At 49.7% G+C, this 21,313-nt stretch overlaps 2 protein-coding genes across 5 annotated transcripts; one reads left to right on the forward strand and one right to left on the reverse strand.

The window, feature by feature from the left end:
• The first annotated feature begins 921 nt into the window (after positions 1–921).
• Positions 922–10,568, forward strand: LOC142902713 (putative carboxypeptidase X1). Of its 2 annotated transcripts, XR_012929134.1 has the most exons (15): positions 922–1,220; positions 4,300–4,409; positions 4,485–4,624; positions 4,974–5,058; positions 5,134–5,293; positions 5,393–5,481; positions 6,267–6,390; positions 7,710–7,906; positions 8,002–8,181; positions 8,314–8,511; positions 8,751–8,847; positions 8,955–9,094; positions 9,196–9,298; positions 9,773–10,241; positions 10,274–10,568. XR_012929134.1 is itself a non-coding variant. In XM_076048052.1 (14 exons), exons 1-14 carry the CDS (start codon positions 941–943, stop codon positions 10,090–10,092), a joined length of 2,223 nt encoding a protein of 740 aa, XP_075904167.1. In that variant the 5' UTR covers positions 922–940; the 3' UTR covers positions 10,093–10,246. The 2 variants fall into 2 exon arrangements, 1 of the variants encoding a protein (XP_075904167.1); XM_076048052.1 differs by lacking the exon at positions 10,274–10,568 and having other exon boundaries at positions 9,773–10,246.
• elp1 (elongator acetyltransferase complex subunit 1) lies at positions 10,396–20,833 on the reverse strand. Of its 3 annotated transcripts, XM_076048051.1 has the most exons (37): positions 20,708–20,833; positions 20,143–20,337; positions 19,620–19,772; positions 19,461–19,542; positions 19,300–19,380; positions 18,896–18,981; positions 18,610–18,800; positions 18,367–18,490; positions 18,142–18,235; positions 17,710–17,940; positions 17,417–17,587; positions 17,243–17,321; positions 16,984–17,139; positions 16,710–16,816; positions 16,498–16,601; positions 16,250–16,303; positions 16,024–16,129; positions 15,683–15,798; positions 15,440–15,513; positions 15,194–15,272; positions 14,884–14,963; positions 14,642–14,782; positions 14,147–14,232; positions 13,917–14,065; positions 13,449–13,572; positions 13,273–13,367; positions 13,082–13,111; positions 12,910–13,045; positions 12,756–12,817; positions 12,601–12,663; positions 12,195–12,255; positions 11,984–12,097; positions 11,614–11,713; positions 11,393–11,520; positions 10,965–11,116; positions 10,797–10,878; positions 10,396–10,535 (listed from the first exon to the last, which is right to left on the reverse strand). In XM_076048051.1, the coding sequence occupies exons 2-37, from the start codon at positions 20,290–20,292 to the stop codon at positions 10,468–10,470; spliced, it is 3,909 nt and encodes a 1,302-aa protein (XP_075904166.1). In that variant the 5' UTR covers positions 20,293–20,337; positions 20,708–20,833; the 3' UTR covers positions 10,396–10,467. The 3 variants fall into 3 exon arrangements, with proteins under 3 accessions (XP_075904166.1, XP_075904164.1, XP_075904165.1); XM_076048049.1 differs by having other exon boundaries at positions 12,910–13,111; XM_076048050.1 differs by having other exon boundaries at positions 12,910–13,111; positions 20,712–20,801.
• Between the last annotated feature and the right edge of the window lie 480 nt (positions 20,834–21,313).

The following is a 21,313-nucleotide window of genomic DNA, read 5'->3' on the forward strand; positions in this document are numbered from 1 at the left end:
CTGGAGGTGCTGTTTGTTTTTGTTTGTTTGTTGTGCCATTAAAACTGTTTGACCAGTAAAGTTGTTTGTTCTTCACGTTATTATCTGCATTTTGTGCTGACATTTGGTGTGGTATAAATGTCCGGACCACTAGATGTCAGTGTGGAGCTGAATTTACCGTCTATTTATTTGAGATTGAGGAATTCCTCGACAGACTCGCTCAGCAGCCCGAGTGTCATCTCTGATTACGGCCCGGACCAGAGACTCCGGTGCAGGCTGTCGGGCCTGCACGTCACAAGCAGGATGTGGGTTCTTCAAGGTAAAAGTATTATTATTACACTTGTTTAGATAGATAGATGTACTATGTTGATCCCAAAATGGGAAACTACACTGTTGCATCACTATAAAAAAAAAAGTACAAAAAATAAACTACAATAGTCACAAAAACACTAATGTGTACTATGTGTACTATGTGTACTATGTACAACAAACAACCAAACCATATTTGCACATGACTAAGTGCAATGAATTGGCTTATCATTTTTTTTGCTAGTCCATTAATTAATAAATGTTTTAAAATAGTTTCTTTGAGTATTTCTATGACATTAAATTGCTTTTGACTGTATTTTACTGATTTGTGTCACATAAGTTAATACAGGCAAGGACGATGCCTATAGAGTGTAGTGTTTAGACTCATTATTTGTTTTGCTAATGTACCAAACTACCAAACATATTAATACTTTCAAACAGCCAAAAATGATTTGACAAAAAAAAACCTGTGAATTTAATCCAAATTAGATTTTTAAAAAGTCAAGAGCTACTTAAACTCACAAAAAAAAGTACTTGTTTAACTAAAGTGCACTTCCTGCAAACAAACACAACTTTTATTTTCTAAGCCTGTGATGGGAAGTGGCTGCTGCACTGTGGCTGGTGAGACGGAGCTGCAGGTCAGGGAGGTTGAATGACTGTTTGGTGCCAGAGGGGGAGAGCGAACATGGCCGGGGTCTCACGCTTCTTCTTCTTCCCGCTGCTGCTGCTGCTTCTCCACTCCGGATCATCTCTCCTCACCTCAGCCGCCGTGGAGTCTTCCTCTGCAACAGGGAGAAGCCAGTTTCCCAGTGCAGGAGCCACACTGGCAACCACCAAACCACCCCAAAGCAGCACGACCACTGGAGACACTGCAGCAGCCAGGAAACAGACGACGCCAGCAGCAGCAGAAGAAGAAGGTCCTCTGGAATTAGGTAGGTGGATTTACATTAATGTGTTTTCCTTGTATGATGCAGTGGATGCCTAATAATGATAATTGACTAGATTTTAGACGTTCTGTTGGTTTTAATTCATATTTTTTGCAGCTGCGTGAAATGTGTTTTTAGTTTATTTTTCTTGCTGGAAACAGTTATTATCCAGTGTTTGCAGTTGTGGTAATTTGACCACTCAGAAACCACTCAGACTGTAACCCCAGTCAGTCAGTCTGACATTTCTACAGCTGAGTGATTAATACATTTGAGTTATTGACAACAGGTCTAAGAATGTCGACAATTAAAAAAAAAAAAAAAAAACAACAACAACAACAACAACTTGTGGTCAGTGTCCCGAAGCTTGTGGGGGAGGACGGACCACATTCTGCAGTCTGTATGTGTGTGTTTCCCCTAATTAAACCCAGATGCCGTGTGTGTGTGTGTGTGTGTGTGTGTGTGTGTGTGTGTGTGTGTGTGTGATGCCCCAGGCCAACCAAACTGACCAAGAAAAAAGATTGACAAGACCACTCGCATTCCTCAAAAGATTAATTTGAGGGACTGAGGCATTAATTCAGCCGCATGCTTACAGAAGCCACTGACGAACACACACACACACACACACACACACACACACACACACACACACACACACACGTACACATACATTTAATGGACTGACTCGGCACTGAAAAAGCTGCTTTCTGTGCTACACTTCACAAATTCCAACCAACGTTAACATCTGAAAAAACATCCACTGGGATTGAAACATTGCTATGTTTGTCTTCATACCATATGCTGCCATTAGGACGATGCATTAGCCAGGAACTAATATTTAAGTTAAGCATTCAGCCCAGAAAGAGCAGGAACTCCCTGCATAAACCTTCATAGACAGCAAACTTAATAGATTGCAATAAAAATATTTACAGGAGCTCAATGATCTGTTTTTTCTTCTTGTCTGTTCCCCACCTGTGAACCCTAATCCACCCCAAAACATCCAACAAAAGAAAAATCAACCAGTCCCCGTGACATTTGCATGTCTCCTTCTAAGCACTGATTGGTTCTCGAATAGAAACGAGGGTCCCCAGGAGCGTTACGGCGACTAAAAAGCCCAACGCCATCCAGAAGAAGCTCAAAGTCGTCGCTCGGAAGCCAAAGGTGGCGCTGAGAGCCAAACGTCCAACCAAAGCGAGCGCGAAACCCTCAGTCGCTACGGAGACGGTCGCACGTATGTACGGGTTTGATCCCTGAGGAACTCTGCGTGTCCGTCGCACACGGTCGGAGTTCACTGGCAAATAGTTGGAGGTGGTTTCTCCAAGCTGGGAAAAACCAACGGGGGCCTCGAAAACGACAACTATCTGCTTCATCAGAGCGACGTCCTGCTCATGTGGACGACGCAGTGACAGAGGATCAACTGCTTTGATAGAAGAAGAACCCTCTGTTCTTCCCACCTGCTTGAAACACCAATAGGATTCTCTGCAACTCTTCATCATCTTCACCAGTCTCTTTGCTTCCGCCTTTCGTTCACTCTTTGCTTCTCATCGGAATTTTCTCCTGATGAGAAATTCGGCCCTAGTTGGGAAACCGATCCATCGAGTCTGGACCGAGCTGACAAGTCGCAGCGTTGGCAAAAGTATTCACATTTTGTACTTGAGTAAAAGTGTGGATACTTGTGGTAATAACTTTTTAAAACTCTGGTAAAAGTAGCAATACTGATTTAACTCCTTTACTCAAGAAAAAAACAAACAAAAAAACCAAAAACAGTTTCTGATCTGTAGATTTTGAAAATATAGCATTTATTGAAACAATACCTTAATTGTCAAATACATTTTCACACTTTTACTAACCAAAGTGAAAATATAAAGAAAACACTTATACAGGCGAATGTTCAGTCACTGCGGTTGTGAACGTTTTATTTCCAATGCTCGCATCGCCACCTGAACCTCAGAGAATCTGACTCCATTTTTTTTTTGTTTTTTTAGCCCATAAGCTGAAGGGACAGAGCGCGCGCGCGTGTGTATAGAGAGAGTCTGTTTGATGCGCACGTGTGTGTACAGTAGAGGGAAGCGGAGGTATTAGTCCGCCGAGGTCACATAGGAGGAAACGCTGAGCCAGCAAATTGCAGTGTCACGCCGAGTTAGTAGCCGCTGCTCGAGACAGGAAGTGGCCGGAAAGTTTTACGTGTCACTCCTGAAAAACAGGACTCGCGGTCCAGAAGAGTCCATCATCACTGAAGCTCCGGCGCCGAGGTCTCAGGCATCCGCCTCGAAAAAGCCTTTCCACCGACCAAACTGATGCTTTTGTGAGACACGGGTTTCGTTATTAAGCTGAGGATGTTGCAGTGTTGCAGTCATTTAGACCAGAACTAAAGTTGCCAACCGTCCCTTAACATACAGAATTGATCCGTATTCGACAATGAAATGGTGCCTCCCGTTTTGAATCGTTCAGTTACAGGAAGGGATTTGTCCCGTATTTCTGAATTGTCTTGAACGTGAATTTATTTAAGATGCAAACTCACGTTCGTTTCCATAGAGTTTGCGTTCAAAACCGTAATCTACCTAACTTGCAGGCAATACCATTTTTGAGTCGAGGGATTTTCTGCTGACATCCATCTGGCCTCCAGGGATTTGGGGGATAATTCCAGATATTTTCAGCTCCCAGTGAAGCTTCCTGACAGGAAGAGGCACTTTAGCCCGACTGAACAGTGGAAGTCTGTCTGAGGGTTCATTCAATACAGCAGCGGTCAGACCTCCACTGTTTTCCACTCATTTTATTTCACTTAGAAGGTCAAGATCGTGATGCCGCTTTTTTTTCTTCTCCTTACGCAGAGTGCAATGTAGAGATAAACCCATCGAGAAGAACAATATATTACTGAGGTATGAGGGTAGCGAGGATGCTTCAGTAGCAGCAGATAGAGCTTCATTAAACAGGACCTCTCCTGTTTGCTTTCAAAACTATAAAACTGACTCCACCTCCACCACCACCTTCTTCTTCTTCTTCTTTCAGCTCCTCCTCCTCCTTCTATTGTGTTGACACTCACTCACGCCACCAGAAAGTGACTCTACCTGTGTGTTGCCTCTGCCAGAATGTCCTCCACTGGGTCTGGAATCTCTGAAAGTCAAAGACAGGCAGCTGAGGGCGTCGTCCTTCAAGCGCAGAGGTCTGGGGCCCCACCGCGGGAGACTCAACATCCAGGTAAGCCCGAGCGGCAGACCGACTGTGCAATACATGGAGCGGTGTTACCAGTGTGTGTGTGTGTGTGTGTGCCAGTCAGGGATAGAGGACGGGGACATCTACGATGGCGCCTGGTGCGCCCAGCACAGAGACCAGAACCAGTGGCTGGAGGTGGACGCACTGCGACTGACCCGCTTCACCGGCGTCATCCTGCAGGGGCGCAGCTCCATCTGGAGGTCGGTGACGTGTTTGGTGAAGAAATCCAGCAGAAAACCAACAAATAGATTTACATGATTTACATTTGTAACGACTGTCTCTCGGCAAGCACCAGGGGTGAGTTTTTGGTCTGAGCCCCGGTGAGATTTGGAGATAGAAAGAAAAGTTCATGCCAAGTTCAGGGTCCGAGGTATCCAGGACTCTTAAGGGAATCACACAAACCCACAACTCCATCATGTCTGCTCACAGCATTTCCCTCTGACTCATCCAAAGCTCAGCCTAAAGTGTGTTTCCATGGTTAACTGAGAGCTGACAGGACGGCAGCGATACGTTTCCGTCCTAACCTGCGTGTCTCTCGTCCTCTCTCAGCTGGGACGTCGTGCACACCTACAAGGTGCAGTTCAGTAACGACTCCTTGGTGTGGAAGCCTTGTACGAACGGGACGGAGGAGGCGGTGAGTCGACAGCTCTTCCAACTCGTGTCGTCCTTTAAAAATGTCGCTTCTAGAACACCTGTCCCCGCGCTGCAGGTGTTGGAAGGGACCCAGGACCAGGAGACGCCCGTGCTCGCCCTCTTCGACGCTCCGACGGTGGCTCGTTACATCCGCATCAACCCTCAGACGTGGTACGAGAACGGGACGCAGGGCGACATCTGCCTGAGAGCCGAGGTGTTGGGCTGCACGCTGCCAGGTGCTGCTGCTGCTGCTGCTGCTGCTGCTGCTGGAGCTCAACATTGACACTTGCAGAGGCTTGAACTCTGGGTGTTGACTCCTTCAATTATCCCCTCAGATCCAAACAACCCGTATCCATGGCAGAGCGAACCGGAGCTCACAGACAAGCTGGACTTCAGGCACCACAACTACAACGAGATGAGGAAGGTGAGACACCTCAGTGGATCCAAATCAACCACTTTTGAAATGAACAGCATGCTCACAATCATGCTTTTTTTCTGTTTAAATTATTTTTTTGTTCGATCTGTTTTTCTTAAAGATCAAATTCAACTGTAACATGTGCATTTTTTGGAGGCGGGGGTGGGGTGGGGGCTTCCAAAGTGTGTGTGTGTCTGTGTGTCTGTGTGTGTGTGTGTGTGTGTGTGTGTGTGTGTGTGTGCGGTCTGACCAGAAAACAAACACCACAGGCCCTTTCACTCCCTGGTGGCAGCCTCCTCACTGCGCTGCCACTACCAGCTGCATTGCAGGACACGCCTGCCTTGAGTGACAATCTACAGTGTAAATAGTCATGAAAATGACAGAATAAGCATTAAATCAGCAGCATGTGTCCAAACCTCTGACTGGTAGTGCAGCTCTTCCTTGAAACGACTCTTGAAACACTAAAAATAATGGATGAAAGACAGCTTTTTTATGACTTATTTACTATTAATAGAATTTCATCAGATTCGGTGGGCCGTGTTAAAAGGCTAAACGGGCCACATATGGCCCCCGGGCCGTAGTTTGCTCATTCCTAATAGGCGAACACATGCCTTCATCTCTGCATCTGAAATGCAGATACTTTCATTAAACCTGCAGGAAAGGAAACTTGAAGAGTTTTATTCCAGAGCAGCAGCAGCAGCAGCTTCGAGGAGATGAAGGGTTTTTTTTTGCGTGTGTTTTTCCCCTGAATGAACGTGCCGGTCCTCTCTTCTCTTTGCTCTGACACCCCCCAGCTGATGAGGTCCGTGCACGAGGCATGTCCCGACATCACCCGCATCTACAGCATCGGCAAGAGCTACAAGGGCCTGAAGCTCTACGTCATGGAGATTTCCGACAACCCTGGAAAACACGAGCTGGGTGAGAGGCGCTGATGCTCGGCCTGAACGAGGAGCAGATGCAGGGGACGGTGGGGGTGTAGGGGTGTGGGGGTGCGCCGACACTGATCACTACTGTGCACCAGCGCCGACACACAGCCACGCTTCTGTGGGTTAGAGGAGGACAAATGTTTTCTTTGGCCTCCTCGGGCTCGGCGGCGGAGGTTTTTTTCCCGCCAGATAGAAGCGATAGCTGAGGGGAAGCTTCTTATTCCCCCTCTGTGGTGCGAGCCTGGGTTCCACGTGTTGGGACGAGACTGTGGGACGAGGTTCTTCCTAGTTGTGGTTAGAGCACCATTATTCCCGTTACGTAACTCTGACTGTTTTCCTCCTCGCGGTTTAGTCGACTGCGTTGGTTATTTCTCTCCCCGGCGTGGTGCTGCTCACGTGGCTGCATCGGCAGAACTCTTTGAAGCTCAGAAGCTCGGTAAATGCTGGAAAATGTACATGTTATAGCCACTTGATAGATAGATAGATATATGGATAGATAGATAGATAGATAGATACATAGATGGATGGATGGATAGATAGATAGATAGATATACAGATAGATATATAGATAGATGGATAGCACTAAAGACCAATAACCAAACAATACAAACTTTACAAAAGTCATTAGAAGGAATATTCAAGTGAATTGAGAAGAAGAACAAGATGTGCACAAGGCAGTCAGTTGTGCAGAGGCAAAGATATTCAAGATTTTAAAAACCATTAATCCAATATTTGATCCTTAAAAAAGATCCGGCAAACATTACGTATAGGAAACTACTTATATGTTTTATTCACACCTTTTGTTCATTCATGAGGGAATATTCAAGAACACTTGTTTCTGTCTCCTCACAGCAAAATAAAGACAAGCAAATAGAAATTTTGACTCCTCAGTACTTTTAACGTTGACGCACCACTGACTGTCTGTCTTCCCCAGCTGTCTGTAGCCTCCAGCCAGTGAGTGAGGGACCTGCTAAAGCAGTTCGTGAGCGGCGGTGAGAAGGATGTGTGAGATTTCAGGGCTGCCCGTCAGTGCGGCACATACAGAGCAAACAAACAGGAAGGAGGGGTTGGATGACTGAAAGCACTGAAGTGAAGGAATAAGAGCCGCAGGAAGCTGATTACTGCTGAGAAAAGAAGTGATAGGCGCTTGTTTTTCAAAGCGGAGCACAAAAGCTTCCTTCGCCTGGAGCTCGCTACCTTGTTTGCCTCTGAACATCTTCATCCTGGCTGAACTTCAGACGCAGCCTCATTATGTAACTCGCCCGCTCGACCGTGACTGATCTCGTGTCTGGCTTTCGCCGCCCCCTACAGGAGAGCCGGAGTTCCGCTACGTTGCCGGGATGCACGGGAACGAGGTGCTGGGCCGCGAGCTGCTGCTCAACCTGATGCAGTTCATGTGCCAGGAGTACAAACGCAGCAACCAGCGGGTGGTGCGCCTGGTCACGGAGACCCGCATCCACCTGCTGCCCTCCATGAACCCCGATGGGTACGAGATGGCCTTCAAGAAGGTGCGCGCAGACGTTCCGGGCCCGTCTTCAGTTTCAATCACCTCGCAGGCGTTCCTCCCTCAGGTTTATTCCCCGCCCTCGGTGTCCATCCGCAGGGTTCAGAGTTGTCAGGCTGGGCGCTGGGTCGTTACAGCTACGAGGGCATCGACATGAACCACAACTTTGCTGACCTCAACTCGGTGATGTGGACCGCCATCGAGCTGGAGATGGACCGGTCCAAACTCATCAACCACTACTTCCCCATCCCCGAGCAGTACACGTCCGAAGAGGCCTTCGTAAGAGTCGCGTAAATATTGCGTAAAAATAGAACATTGCACCTGCAAGTTGTCCCAGTCACGCCGCCCTCTGCTGGTCAGCTGCGGTGAACTCTTGCTTTGTATTCACCGTGTCTGCCTCTCGTCCTCCAGGTGGCGTCGGAGACCCGGGCCGTCATCAACTGGATGCAGAACGTCCCGTTCGTGCTGGGCGCCAACCTGCACGGCGGCGAGCTGGTGGTCACTTACCCCTACGACATGACGCGGGACTGGGCGCCGCGTGAGCACACGCCCACCGCTGACGAGAGCTTCTTCCGCTGGTTGGCCACAGCGTACGCCAGCACCAATCAGGTGGCAGCTCAGCCCTCAGTCGACACCCCCAACCCCTTCCTCCGGCAACAACTTTAATGAAGAAGTGAATTACTTTGAACAGAATTTGTATCTTATAAACACAAAAATAAGTGGAAAATACAAATGTTGAGAGTAAAAATAAAAGTCGTCATGAAAAGAAATACTCGGATACCTGAAAAATCTACTTAAGTACAGTCGTGAAGTATTTGTACTTTGTTATTTCCACCTGTGCCGAGCAGGTGATGGCCAACCCGGACCGGCGGCCCTGCCACAACAAGGACTTCCTGCGATACAACAACATCATCAACGGAGCCGACTGGCACAACGTACCAGGAAGTAAGAAAGTGTGTGTTTGTAAAAATCCAAACAAACAAACAGACAAAAAAAAACATGCAGCCACCGCAGAGGAGAAACTCTGTGTGTTTTGCAACTCCTTCCCGCAGGCATGAACGACTTCAGCTACCTGCACACCAACTGCTTCGAGGTGACGGTGGAGCTCTCCTGCGACAAGTTCCCGCACGCCAGCGAGCTTCCCGTGGAGTGGCAGAACAACAGGGAGTCTCTGCTGGTGTACATGGAGCAGGTCCACCAGCCTCGTCTTAGCTTCAATAAAACCCCTCCCTGAAAAATCTCTTCCTGGAAACAAGGAGGTGAAACGTGTGCCTTTAAAACTCTTTCTTCCAGGTCCACCGTGGCATCAAGGGCGTGGTCCGCGACAAAGACACCGAGGCTGGGATCGTAGACGCCGTCATCAAAGTGGATGATATTGATCATCACATTAGATCAGGTATAAATCTGCGCTTTGCTTTTATTATTATTCTATTTAAAATGTAACGACATGAGGGGCCACACGGTGGTGCAGTGGTTCGTGCTGTCGCCTCACAGCCAGAACGTCGCGGGTTCGATTCCAGACCCGGGGTCTTTCTGTGTGGGGTTTGCATGTTGTCCCTGTGTCTGCGTGGGTTCTGTCCGGGTTCTCCGGCTTCCTCCCACAGTCCAGGAACGTGCATGCGAGGTGAATTAGGAACTCATCCTGTGGCAGCTGGGACTGAATGCAACAGGACACCCTTGAGTGCACGAGGAAGCAGGTGTAGAAGATGGATGGATTTAGCTACTTTAATAAGATCCAACTATTAATATTTATATATATAATGACTTTGAAATTTCTGAAATTAAAATACGTTTGGTTTTTAACCGACGTAGCAGGTGGAATGTTTCATAAATCTTTTATTGGCCGCCCTCCTCTTCTCTTCTCCCCCAGTGGCCGACGGCGACTACTGGCGGCTGCTCAACCCCGGCGAGTACCGGGTGACGGCCGTCGCCGAGGGCTACCTGCCCTCCTCGCGCACCTGCCACGTCATGTACGACCACTACCCCACCATCTGCGACTTCCGCCTGGCCAAGACGCCCCGCCACCGGCTGAAGGAGATCCTGGCCAAGGGCGGGAAGCTCCCCAAGGACCTGCAGCTGCGACTGCGGCAGCTGCGTCTGCGCAAGCTCCGCGTCACCACCAAGGCCCTCAACAGGCAGCGCAACCCAACCGCTGCTGCCAAGAAGAAGAAACTGGCGAAGAAGGACTGATTGGCTGGGAGACAGGTGACAGGTGACAGGTGAGAGCAGGGCGGGGCTCCTCCTCCTCCTCTGGAATTGAAACAGAGACTCTCCTGCTGTTCAGCAATGAGCCGGTTTTACATCTAATCACCTGCATCTCCAGCAGCCATGAGGCTGCAGTGAAGAGCAGCGTTTATATATTTTTTTCCAGCCAGAAAAAAACTAAAATCGTGGTTGTCGTCCCCGAGTCTGTTGTTGATGTTTAGTTTTCAACTCCGTTGTCCAGTTTCACACATTTGGAATGAGACAGACGTCGACCGAAAATGTATTTTTTTTTAATATTGTTTAATTACGCCACTTAAAAAATAAAAAAGAACAAGAAAGAGAGTTGCAAACGACCCTAAATCATGTCAGAATGGTGAGTTTCCACTTGACGCCGTTCCTCATCTTCGGAGGCGTCGGGACGTCGGCGCCTGCAAAGAAAATAAAAGTCTGACCTTTAAATCTGCCGGCGCCTGAAATGATGTCTGACTTTTATTCAATGACTTTCAACGAAGCGCAGCGAGGTTTTAAAGAGGAGGCTGTCGCTGTGTTTCCATGACCAGTTTTTTTTCGCAAAATAAAAGCGAGGTTTTTCAAAGTTTAGGTGTTTCCATGACCAGTTTTCTATTGCAATATTCAGGTTTTGTGCAGTTCTAAACGTGATGGACACGCAGCTACTGTCTGCGGCTGACCTTGCGGTGAAGCTGCAGGACTCTGCTGCTGCTGCTGAAAAGACGCCATGATGCTGTTGGCAGTCGTGTTCGGCCCAGTGAGCTGAAACAAAACAACAAAAATCAAGGTTCAAAAGCTCCAAAAACCTAAAATCAACCCCCCTCTCAACCCATCCGATGGCGTCGTACCGGCGTCTGGCTGTTCTGCTGGCCTTCGGGCCACACCTCCGGGACGGCCGCCTCCATCGTCTGCAGGGCCTCCTCGTAGGCCTGCTGCAGCTTCTCGGCCTGCCTCTCCAACTGGAAGAGCGCCAGAGCCTTCAGCAGGCCGTGGACCTCCTCTGCAGCGCAGCCAGGGAGCACCGGGACAATGTGATGGTGTTACACCAATTAGTTCAAAGTTCAGTTCACAAAATTCTACCTCTAAAGAACCTCTAAAAAGTGGTCTGGAGACTGAGACCGATCTCAGGTACTGCAACACTAGAGGGCGCCGTTCTCAACGACAACGAAATGCAGCGCGCTCAGTTCACATTTCACCCATAAATACGAACCAGCAAGAGTTCACAATGTGAAACTGCTCTTCAAACCCGACCTGAACACAAAGCGGGTCACCGCACCTCTCATCTTGTCCACGGTGGCGATGGCGTCGCCCAGCGCGAACATCAGCGCTCGGTCCTCCAGCGGACTTCCCTCCTTCAGGCTCAGCTTCTTCCGCTCGGCTTTGCGGCGGTTCTTGGACGACCTCCTGCGAACGCAAGGTCGGCCGGCCAGCCGACCAGTCAGGCGCCGGTTTGGCCCCGAGGGCGTGTTTGGACTTGTTGTAGTGGGCGGGACTTACGAGGAGATGCGGGAGTTGCTGTGGGAGTATTTGGAGCCGCTGGCGGCGCTGCTGGCCTCCGAGTAGAGCTCGGCGTCGGCGCAGTCCGGCCCGTCTTCGTCTGGAAGGCACACTCATCATCATCATCATCATCATGTGCAGTCTAGCTCCGCCCCCCCAAAATCTCCTCCAAGCATGCAGATTGGCCCAGTCACATTTTTTTTTTTTTTCAATGCTGCTCCTTCCTTTCTTCCTTGTCCTGTCTGGCCATACTAACAAGTGTGTGTGTGCCTATGTGAGTGTGTGTGTATGTGTGTCTAAAGGAATGCCGCTGCTTTCGAGGTTTATTCATTGCTTCCACAGGGGAGGAGAAGCAGAAGAAGAAACTGACCCAGCATGTCCAGCCTGGCCTTGGCCTTCTGCTCCCTGACCACGGCCAGTCGGCTGCGGTGCCTCTTGAACGTGGCCACCTGCGTCTCCAGGAAGGTGGTCTGGCTGGTGACGGCTGAGGTGAGAGCGCAGAGGTTGGTTGGTTGGTTGGACGGACGATGCTGGTGAAAAAACAACAACAACAAAACAGAGAAGAGCTGCGGCGTCTCTACCTTCCAGCAGGGCAGGCTTCAGGTTGGTCTCAGTGATGTCCTGTCGGCCGTGCATGTAGATCTAAACACACACACACACACACACACACACACACACACACACACACACACACACACACACACACACACACACACACACACACACACACACACACACACACACACACACACACACACACACACACTTCCTGTTTAGCCTCAGCAGGTCAGGACAGGATTTTCTCACTTTACAAAACAGTTTAATCTCACAACATGAGCAATGAAACACTTTATATTATACATACATACACAGTACAAACATATGTATACACAAATTATTTACATATCTGTGTAAGAGTTAAAAAAAATGAATGCGTTAATGAACGCTCATCTTCATCACAGCCACTTGATCATTCATTCTACTGACCAATCGCAGCGCCTCCTCCCAGACCGACCCAGTGATCAGAGCCGCGATGGCCTCCTCGCAGTCCTGTGAGCGGCAAACACACACAGACGTCACACACCAACAGGAAGGGGGGGTGGGGGGTTTTACCTCGTCAACGTGAACTGCAGTGGTCCTACTTTAGCGTACTGGTCCAGCAGCAGAGCAGCTTCCGAGTAGCGACGCTGCTCCATCAGCTTCCCTGTGAGAAGAAGATGAAGGTTCAGACGTCTCTCTCACTCTCTCTCACTCTCGGCTCAACCGGTCACGGCCGCCACCTTCAGCGTCGCTCACCTGCCAGGTCCCGGGCCAGCAGGGCCACGTGGTCGTCCGGCAGCGGGATCTGCTGCGCTACGCAGATGGAGTTCCTCCAGCTGCTGCAGCTGGTGAAGGCCTGCAGGGCGGCCGGCAGCTCCCCGCAGCGCCACAGCAGCAGGCCGGCCTGCTCCGCCTGCTGCTGCTCCGCCAGGTGCTCGGCGTAGGCGCAGCTCAGGGCCTGGAGGCCACAGAGTTGGAATTAGAACGGCTTTACTGTCAGTGTACAACGGATTTAAAAGCGCAATATTTTTTTTACGGAATTCAGTTGAAATCCATTTGTCAATCAGTTTTCTGTGTGTGTGTGTGTGTGTGTGTGTGTGTGTGTGTGTGTGTGTGTACCCTGTAGTGAGGACTGTCTGGGTAGAGCCGCAGAGCTTCGCTGTAGAGCTTCTGCTCCTTCACCAGCTGCAGGGCTTCAGGGAAACGATCGTCTCCTGAACACAGAGGAGCAACGTGAGCCGAGGTGTTCTTTGGTTTGTGCCGCGTGGTTCCGGATTGAGCCGGTTTGGACTGACCGCACTTGCTGAGGTGCGTCAGCGCCTTCCTGTAGCGCTTGAGGTGCTTGTCGATGGTGTAGCGCTGGTAGTTTGGCTCCAGGCTCTTCAGCATGTTGAGGAACGGCAGGTACTCTTTGGGGTCCTGCAAATGAAAACAGATTTACGGATTAGAACTTCTCAGTGTGAAATCATTCCAGGGCTCCGCAGGTCATGGAAAACCTGGAAAGGTCGTGGAATTTGCAAGTGCTATTTTCTAGAATACTGTGACCGTATTTTGAATGTTTTCAGTAATGTTGTACCATAATGTACTTGTCAAAGGTTCACGTGTCTTGAAGTGTGAAAATTCTGTATTTATAGGTTGTGGTGAGGTCATGGAAAGGTTTTGAAACGTCTTCAGAGAAAATGAGCGGGAACCCTGTGATTATCTGTACAACCAACGTCGCCACTGACTTCTAACCAACAGGGGACCTGCTGTGTCCTTCCTACCTTCTGGGATTTCTCCGCCACCATCAGCACCAGGTCGAAGTCGTACGTTCCCAGAGAGTGCTCGTACAGGTCGTTGACGTTGACCAGGAAGAGGAGGTACTTCAGCGCCTCCTCAGCGCTCACGGCGTCGCTGCCTTGAGGAGGATTCTCTGCACAGACGCACAAACACGTCGCACGTCACGGGTCGACCCACACCGACTGCTGTGAGTGCGTACGGAGAGGCTTCAAACCTCGGAGCTCGTGGACTTTCTGCAGAGCGACCTCCAGCTCTGGAGCCGTCTTCTTCACGTGAGTCGTCAGTATGGACAAGAAGAACCTGCGGGAAGAAGCAGTTTTAGGTCAGAATCACATCCCACTGCCTTCACTGGGTTGAATGTTTGAGGTCTGATGGAGTCAAAGCAGAGTGAGAACATCGCTGCATGTGAAGAATAAACAAAAGTGGCCATGGATTAAACACATCAACAAGTTTGGCAGAAAATACAAAGGAAAATATAGAGTACTTAAAATAATAACTGATCTGTTTGATTTTTTTTCATTCCAGCAGCTAAATATTGAATTTGTTTTCATGCTCTTTGGCTCTATTTTCAATGGCCAATGATGCGATATTCACTGCAATATTAAAAAGAAGAAGAAGAAGAAGAAGAAGAAGGAGAAGAAAAAGTCCTGAAAGAAAATTCCACTGGATTTGGAAGAAGTTTTCCCAGAGACGACGCTGCGTCACTGACTTGTTGACGCTCATCGCTTGCATGGCGCTCCGTAAACTGTCGCAGACCGCGTCCACCTTCTTCCGACCGGTTGAAAGCGGCTGGTTCTGGGTGGGGCTCCCGTCAGGGCGAGGGTACATGCTGCCGGTCGTGTCCTCCTCCCTGGCAATCACAAACAGGCTTGAGAGAGAGAACAACCCAGGAAGCGCTTCCCCTTATCGGGATGTGGTCTGCGGCTGCTCTGCCCAATGAGCGAGTCTGACCTGAGCTCCGTGAGGAAGAGGTTGATGTGGTTGGTGGAGTCCAGCTGTGTGATGAAGGTCTCGATGTTGTCCAGGAAAACCTGCAGGAGGAGACGACTGACGTAACCTGAGCTATCGCAAATATATCCAGGATTTTATTATGCAAGCGCAGGCCAAAGAGAGAAAGAGCTGCAGTTGCCACTGAAAGACAATGCACTGACAGGAAGTATATCGTCGCTCCTGGTCCACAGCTTCCCAGAAAGAGCCTGCGCTCACTCAAACAGGCCTCCTGCCACTAGAGGGAAACCAAGAGGCTTTGTCTTTACTGTACCTTTGGGTTGTGGTCGTAAATAAAGTTGAGGTTGATCCTCAGTTTCCTCATGCACTCAAAAGCATCGCGGAACCTCAGACTGGAATCAAACAGAACATAAAGCAGGACGTCAGGAGTTTATCAGAGTCAGAGCTGAGTGTCAGACACCCCAGGCCAGATGTTGGTGTGAGTGATGACTGTGAGTGCAGAGGATGAGAGTTTGGAACAGGTCCCAGGACTGTTTGATGGTAGAAAGGTCAGACGCACCCGTCAAGCCACCTCCTCAGCTGAGCCAGGACCAGAGCTCGGTGATGAACTGTCTCCAAGTTCCCACGAGGCATCTGGACAAACACAACCAACAACAACCCACACCAGTCAATGCCTGTGTACTCACTGTGTGTGTGTGTGTGTGTGTGTGTGTGTGTGTGTGTGTGTGTGTGTGTGTGTGTGAGAGTGTGAGAGAGAGAGAGAGAGGGAGAGAGAGAGAGAGAGAGAGAGAGAGAGACTAACCTGCAGGATCACTCTGGTGTCCTGTGGGACCACCGTGACGATCCTGGACCCCCGCTCCACTCGCCGCAGGGTCTCGTCGTTCTGACCCCCGTCCGAGGCCAGTGCTGCCTGCAGGCCTTTGAGGTCAAAGGTCAGTGAACTTAGCTTGGAGCACACAGGAGTCACATCATGACTCAAAAGTCTTTTTTCTCTTCCAATTTCTTGGGAATGAATTGACAGGGCAAAGACACTGATTACTGCAAAACATTATTGCAGCAAAATCTTATATAATACAGAGACTTTATAAGGCAAACCCGTGCTTATCACTAAAGAAGTTGTCACGTCCTCTGCCTCCTTCCTACCTTGGACGCCGAGCGTGTTGAGCTGGAGGCAGCGGCAGGTGTGCGAGTGTGTGGTGATAAGGAGGAAGTCGTTGCAAACGGCGAAGGAGGAGATGTTGGAGGCCAGCTGAGAGAGGGGGGGGGGGGGTTTGGGGGTGGGTGGGAGAGAGAGAGAGAGGATTATGATAAGACGATACTTTGCTGTACTGCTAAACCTGACTGAGGAAGCACACTGATGATTTGATACCTCTGTGTCTCCAGCGTACAGGTGGGATCTGTCCGTTAGTCCCAGCACACATTCCTGAAGATGTTGAGGAGGGGAAAAAAGCATTTAGGCCTCCAACATCACAACATTAAGTACATTAGCAGTCAAAAGTCTGGACAAACCCTATGGATTTCATGACTATTGACATTGCAGTTTCTTACTGAAGGCATCAAAGCGACGTATGAACACACAACATAACGCTCACTGGCTGAATGTTTCCACCTCCTCACCTCGCCGCTGATGCTGCAGAGGGAGACCTGGGTGCAGGGAACGGGGAAGTTGACGGCACAGCCGCTGGAGTCGCGCCAAACCTCCACCGACGGCTCGGGGGAGTCTGCGCGGGAATATTGGACATTTGGAAAAACAAAATTAAAACAAAGACAGCGAAAAACATTGTGAGCGTAAAAGTTCAGGGAAAAGAAAGCAACTCCTGCGAACTGACCCCAGATCAGCTTCCTCAGCTGACCGTCCTCCAGCTGCAGAGCCACGGTGCCGCTCTGGGAGCAGTGGACCAAACCCACCACCACGCCGTCCACCTCCGTCTCTGACCTGAACGACCAGCACGTGATGTCACAGAGGGGAGAGGTTACAACTGCGAACCCTAACACCACTATGATGAAACCCCTCCGTGGAAGACCTGAGGTTGGCTGTGAGCAAGCCCATTAACAACATGTCAACCTTTTTGATGAAATGAGCCAGCGACGCGTCCTACTCACTTGACGGCGAGCGCGTCGTCAGCGTCAGGAGCCGGGTGCAGCGTCAGCAGGGTGGAGGAGCCGGGCAGCGGGCCTGAGCTCACCACCACAAACAGCTGCTCGTCCAGCCACAGCAGCTGCCGCAGGGCCAGCGGCTCCTCCTGGACACACTCCACTCTGCAAGGCAGCAGGTTTTACACAGGAAAATGAGGCAAAATCAAGTTGTCTTCAGCCTGGAGTGTGAGCGCCACCTTGTGGTGGCAGCAGGATGTTGCAATACCGGAATGTTTTCTTGAGGACCAGAGGAGGAGAGACGGAGCGGAACCCGTTCACACATTTGTCAGGCTGGGCTGTTGAATCTGCACAGAGAAACAAGGTTGGGCTTTGAGCATTGTTTGGTACCGGGATGAACATTCTCCCATAAATATTACATAACATTACAATCAAGAACCACCTTGGCTGTAGATGGAGATCTGTCCATCAGAGGTCAACGCTGCCAGCTGATTGGTCCGCTGAGGTCGGCAGAGGAAGGTCACCTGGTTGACCGGCGACGGCAGCTGCAGCTCGAACGAACACATGGGCGGAGGCACCACGCACTGCCTGAAGGTCGTCACCAGGACTTTACCTGCGGGTCGGTTCCAAAGGAAAAGAGAGAAATGACTCGTCGGGCGTTGGGGAAGATCCAAAACACTGGCGGCCCAGAACCCAGAACCCAGAACCGCTCTCTCTCCTCTGGTCGACTCTCACCTCCATCGATCACCGCCACGCCGGCACCGTCGGCGGCGTCCAGCCCGGGGCTCCTCTCCGTCGTCCAGCCCCAGTCGTAGGTGACGGTGCTCCAGCCGCGGGTGACCACGTGGAACCGCAGGGGGCGTTCAGGGTCCCAGCACACGCAGACCGGCGCCCTCTGGGGGTCGGCGCCAAAATCCAGACTCTGCTTCAGGTACCAGTGGTAGTTCCCCACCACCCACAGCTGGACTGCGGAGGACAGGCAGTGAGGACGGATGAGGACAGATCGTCCAGAAATTTTGATTTTGAAAGTGTTTATGTGGCGCATGATTATGATATAATTAAGGGGAGTTAGGAGTAAAGTGTTTATTTCAGTCATTTCATTTCACACTGAGTGAGTATAAATAAATGCAGAGACGATATTGACATTATTTGGCTGGTCAGGCTCACTGTAGGTGTGAACTGGTTTGTCCTCCGCAGCTGTCAGGTCCTCCAACCACACAGCCAGAACAGTGGAGTCGTTGTTCCACAGCAGGTCCTTCACCTGAAACGCACGCATGTAAAAAAGAAAGGCAGAATGTTTTGAAGGACCCGGACAACTTTCCATCCGGCTGCTCAGATTACAATGTTTCATCTCTCCCTGCCTCAACATCCGCCCGGGGTCAGTGAACGCACCTTGACCTGGTCCTTGCTGAACGGCAGCGTGAAGTCGCCGTGCAGCAGTCCGTTCTTCTCCATGAACACCACGCTGTGTTTGTTGGGCTGACGCTGGGTGCTGGCAATCAGACTGCCGGAGGGTCTGAAACATCGGGGACGAAATCTCATTGTTCTATGTTCTAACACCTCGGTGTGGATTTTTTTTTTTTATTGAAATAATAGAAAACAAGGAGTCTAAAGCGAAGACGTGGGAGCTCCTACTTCCAGCACAGCGCCGGCTCCAGGCCGTCCACCGGCTCGCTGGTGGTCTGCAGGACGCCCTCCCTGCTCCACACCCGCACCTTCCGGGCTCCCGTCTCGGGGCAGACGGCGCTGACGGCAAACAGCTGGCCGTCGCCCCGCCAGGTCACCCGCGGCCTGCGGTCGTCCCAGGCTGCGGTCGGCTGCACCTCCTGCAGGTGAAAGCAGCGAAAACATTTGCGTTAGTGAGGAAACCCCAGTTGGTGAAGTTCTGCATCTCGGGCAGCTGCTGGTACTGATGCACAACCTGGAGCTTCTTCTGTGCCGCCTGCTTCCCCTCGGAGCCGTGAAACTGAGTCTCCTTCTTCCCCCAGCCGACTGTGATGAACTTCCCTGGGAGACGGACGACACGCAGCAGATGCTAAAAGAACTCCGGCATTTCCCTTCAACTACCACCAGTCAAAGGTTTGGACACAACTTCTCATGCATTTTTTTTTTTTATCTTTGCAACTTTCTACACTGAAGACATCAAATGTATGAGCAATATAAAGTTTGTAGCCTTCGCCGACTCATTTTACATCTAACATTGTGTGTTTTTTTTGTGTATGTGATGTGTATGTGCGCATATCATCGACTAAATTTAACATAACTTAATCCAATTTAATCATAATTTATCTTAACTGAACAGGTCTCAATCTGAAGCTGCCATACCTTCACCAAAGTCATCCTGATGGATTCCAACCTCAGTGATTGGTTCAAAGTCTTTGGTCATCATGATGATTGTTTCCTGACCTGAGAGCACAAGACGACGATCGTTTAGCCGAACGTAAAGACCTCAAACATGCATTTAGAAACGTGGCCAAGCGACAGACCGGTAGTGAGAACAACAAGCTCTTCGTCTGGACTCCAACTCATGGACGTCAGGCCGCTCTCCACGCTGCCCACGCACTCCAACTGCAGAGACACCAGTCAACAACGAGCTCCTTTTTTTTTTTTTACACACCGAAAACTAAGACAAATGTCCTTCTCACCTGGCAGGTGCTGTAGTTGAAGAGGACGACGTCGCCGGCAGCCGTGGCAACGCAGGCCGCCTGCAGCTCGGCCAGGTCCTGCAGCCCAACCAGCAGGCCGCTGCCGTCCTCGGGTAGGAAGCCCTCGGCCGTGAGCGACGCCTCGCTCCCCACCTGCAGCAACGACAACAGCAGCAGCAGCAGCAGCAGCAGCAGCAAAGGGTAGAAAGTCAAACTCAGCAACAAGTTATTGTTTTACACTTTTTGTCTTTGACAAGCTCAGATAATAACGAGGCCACTTTGTAGTTCAAACACAATAAATACAATTTCATCAATATAAATTCCCATATTTTTTGCACTATACAGTTGCTGTAATTACGTAATTTTGGTACATGTCTTTTCATCTGAAAGGAGGATGTAGTGATGTAGTTTGCGAAGACTTTTTAAGGGTCTCGAGCTCCTCTGACCCTAGACTGCCACCCCGGTAGAAGAAGGATCATCGGGGTTAAAGACGCGCTTCACCGCTCGGCTCGGCTCACCTCACCTGGCCTGTTCGCGGGTCGAACTCGGTGACGGAGCAGTGAGAGGCGACCAGCAGAGAGCCGACATCTGTCCGCACCGCCACACACTGCGGCCGGCCCGGAGCCTGCAGCTCGGTGCTGCGGAGGCTCTGCAGCAGCTTCAGATTCCGCATGGTCGCCTAAATGTATGCGCAGAGCACACACAAACACACACAAACCTACGACAAATGAGAAGACAAACGGTGGGAGAGGTGTTACTGACCAGGACCAGAACTTGGCTGTCGCTGAGGGATGGTCGATAGTTTTAATGCAATTTGTGTTCGTTTATAACATTGTTCTAGTGACGTCGTATCATTCGGAAGGCGGTCACACAGGCGCAGAAAACACATTATGCAATTAAAACACAAACACGATACTTGATATTCATGCGGTTAAATTGGCTGAACAAGAAACTTTAGCTTAACCTGAGCAGAAACTCCGAGGATCGAGGCAAAACGATTTAACAGGACTCGCCGCCGCCGTTTATGTTCGAGGTAAAAGAAAAGGAAAGGAAAGGGGGGGGAAAATCCCACAAGTGACTCAGAGTACTTACAGCCTTGAATGTGGGAGCTTTAAAAGTGCAGCTTTAACACCACAACAACATCATGCATGTGGCGCTGTCAGACTCGTAACCTTTCACCTCTGACGTCATTCCAGCGGACCACGGGAGTATCGCCCTCTGGTGTCATGGAGTGAAATTTGAAGTGGGGAATCTACTCCCCTGTATGTTTTTCTTTCTTCCCTTTCAATTTTTCTTTCTTTCTTTTTTTTTTTTTTTACGGGTTGTATGTTGCTATTGTTGCCTTTGTTGCATTGCTCCTTTTTTCAGCTGTGCTCAGTTTTTGTGGCTGCTTTCCACAGTGAACAAAACCTGTCTTACCAAAACCTATCTGAGCTGCATCCTTTTTATTGACAAAATATATAAAGAACAAAGACCAAACCTTTTTGTTTAGCCGTACCTCGTTAAAATGTCTGAGTGCAGTCAGAGTTAATGCCCATTGTTTCATCAAATTTCAGTCAGTGTAATTTGAACTTTATTAACATTCAATCATTTGTTGAATAAAGGCGTTTAAATATACATATATGAATGTGTATTTAAAACAATACGTATGCTAATCAATCAATAGCTCCATTTGATTTACAAGTCATTTTGTG

This window comes from Nelusetta ayraudi, unplaced genomic scaffold, assembly GCF_046127955.1.
Source record: "Nelusetta ayraudi isolate G7.1 ecotype Tasmania unplaced genomic scaffold, CSIRO-AGI_Nayr_v1 ptg000097l, whole genome shotgun sequence".
Classification (NCBI taxonomy): domain Eukaryota; kingdom Metazoa; phylum Chordata; class Actinopteri; order Tetraodontiformes; family Monacanthidae; genus Nelusetta; species Nelusetta ayraudi.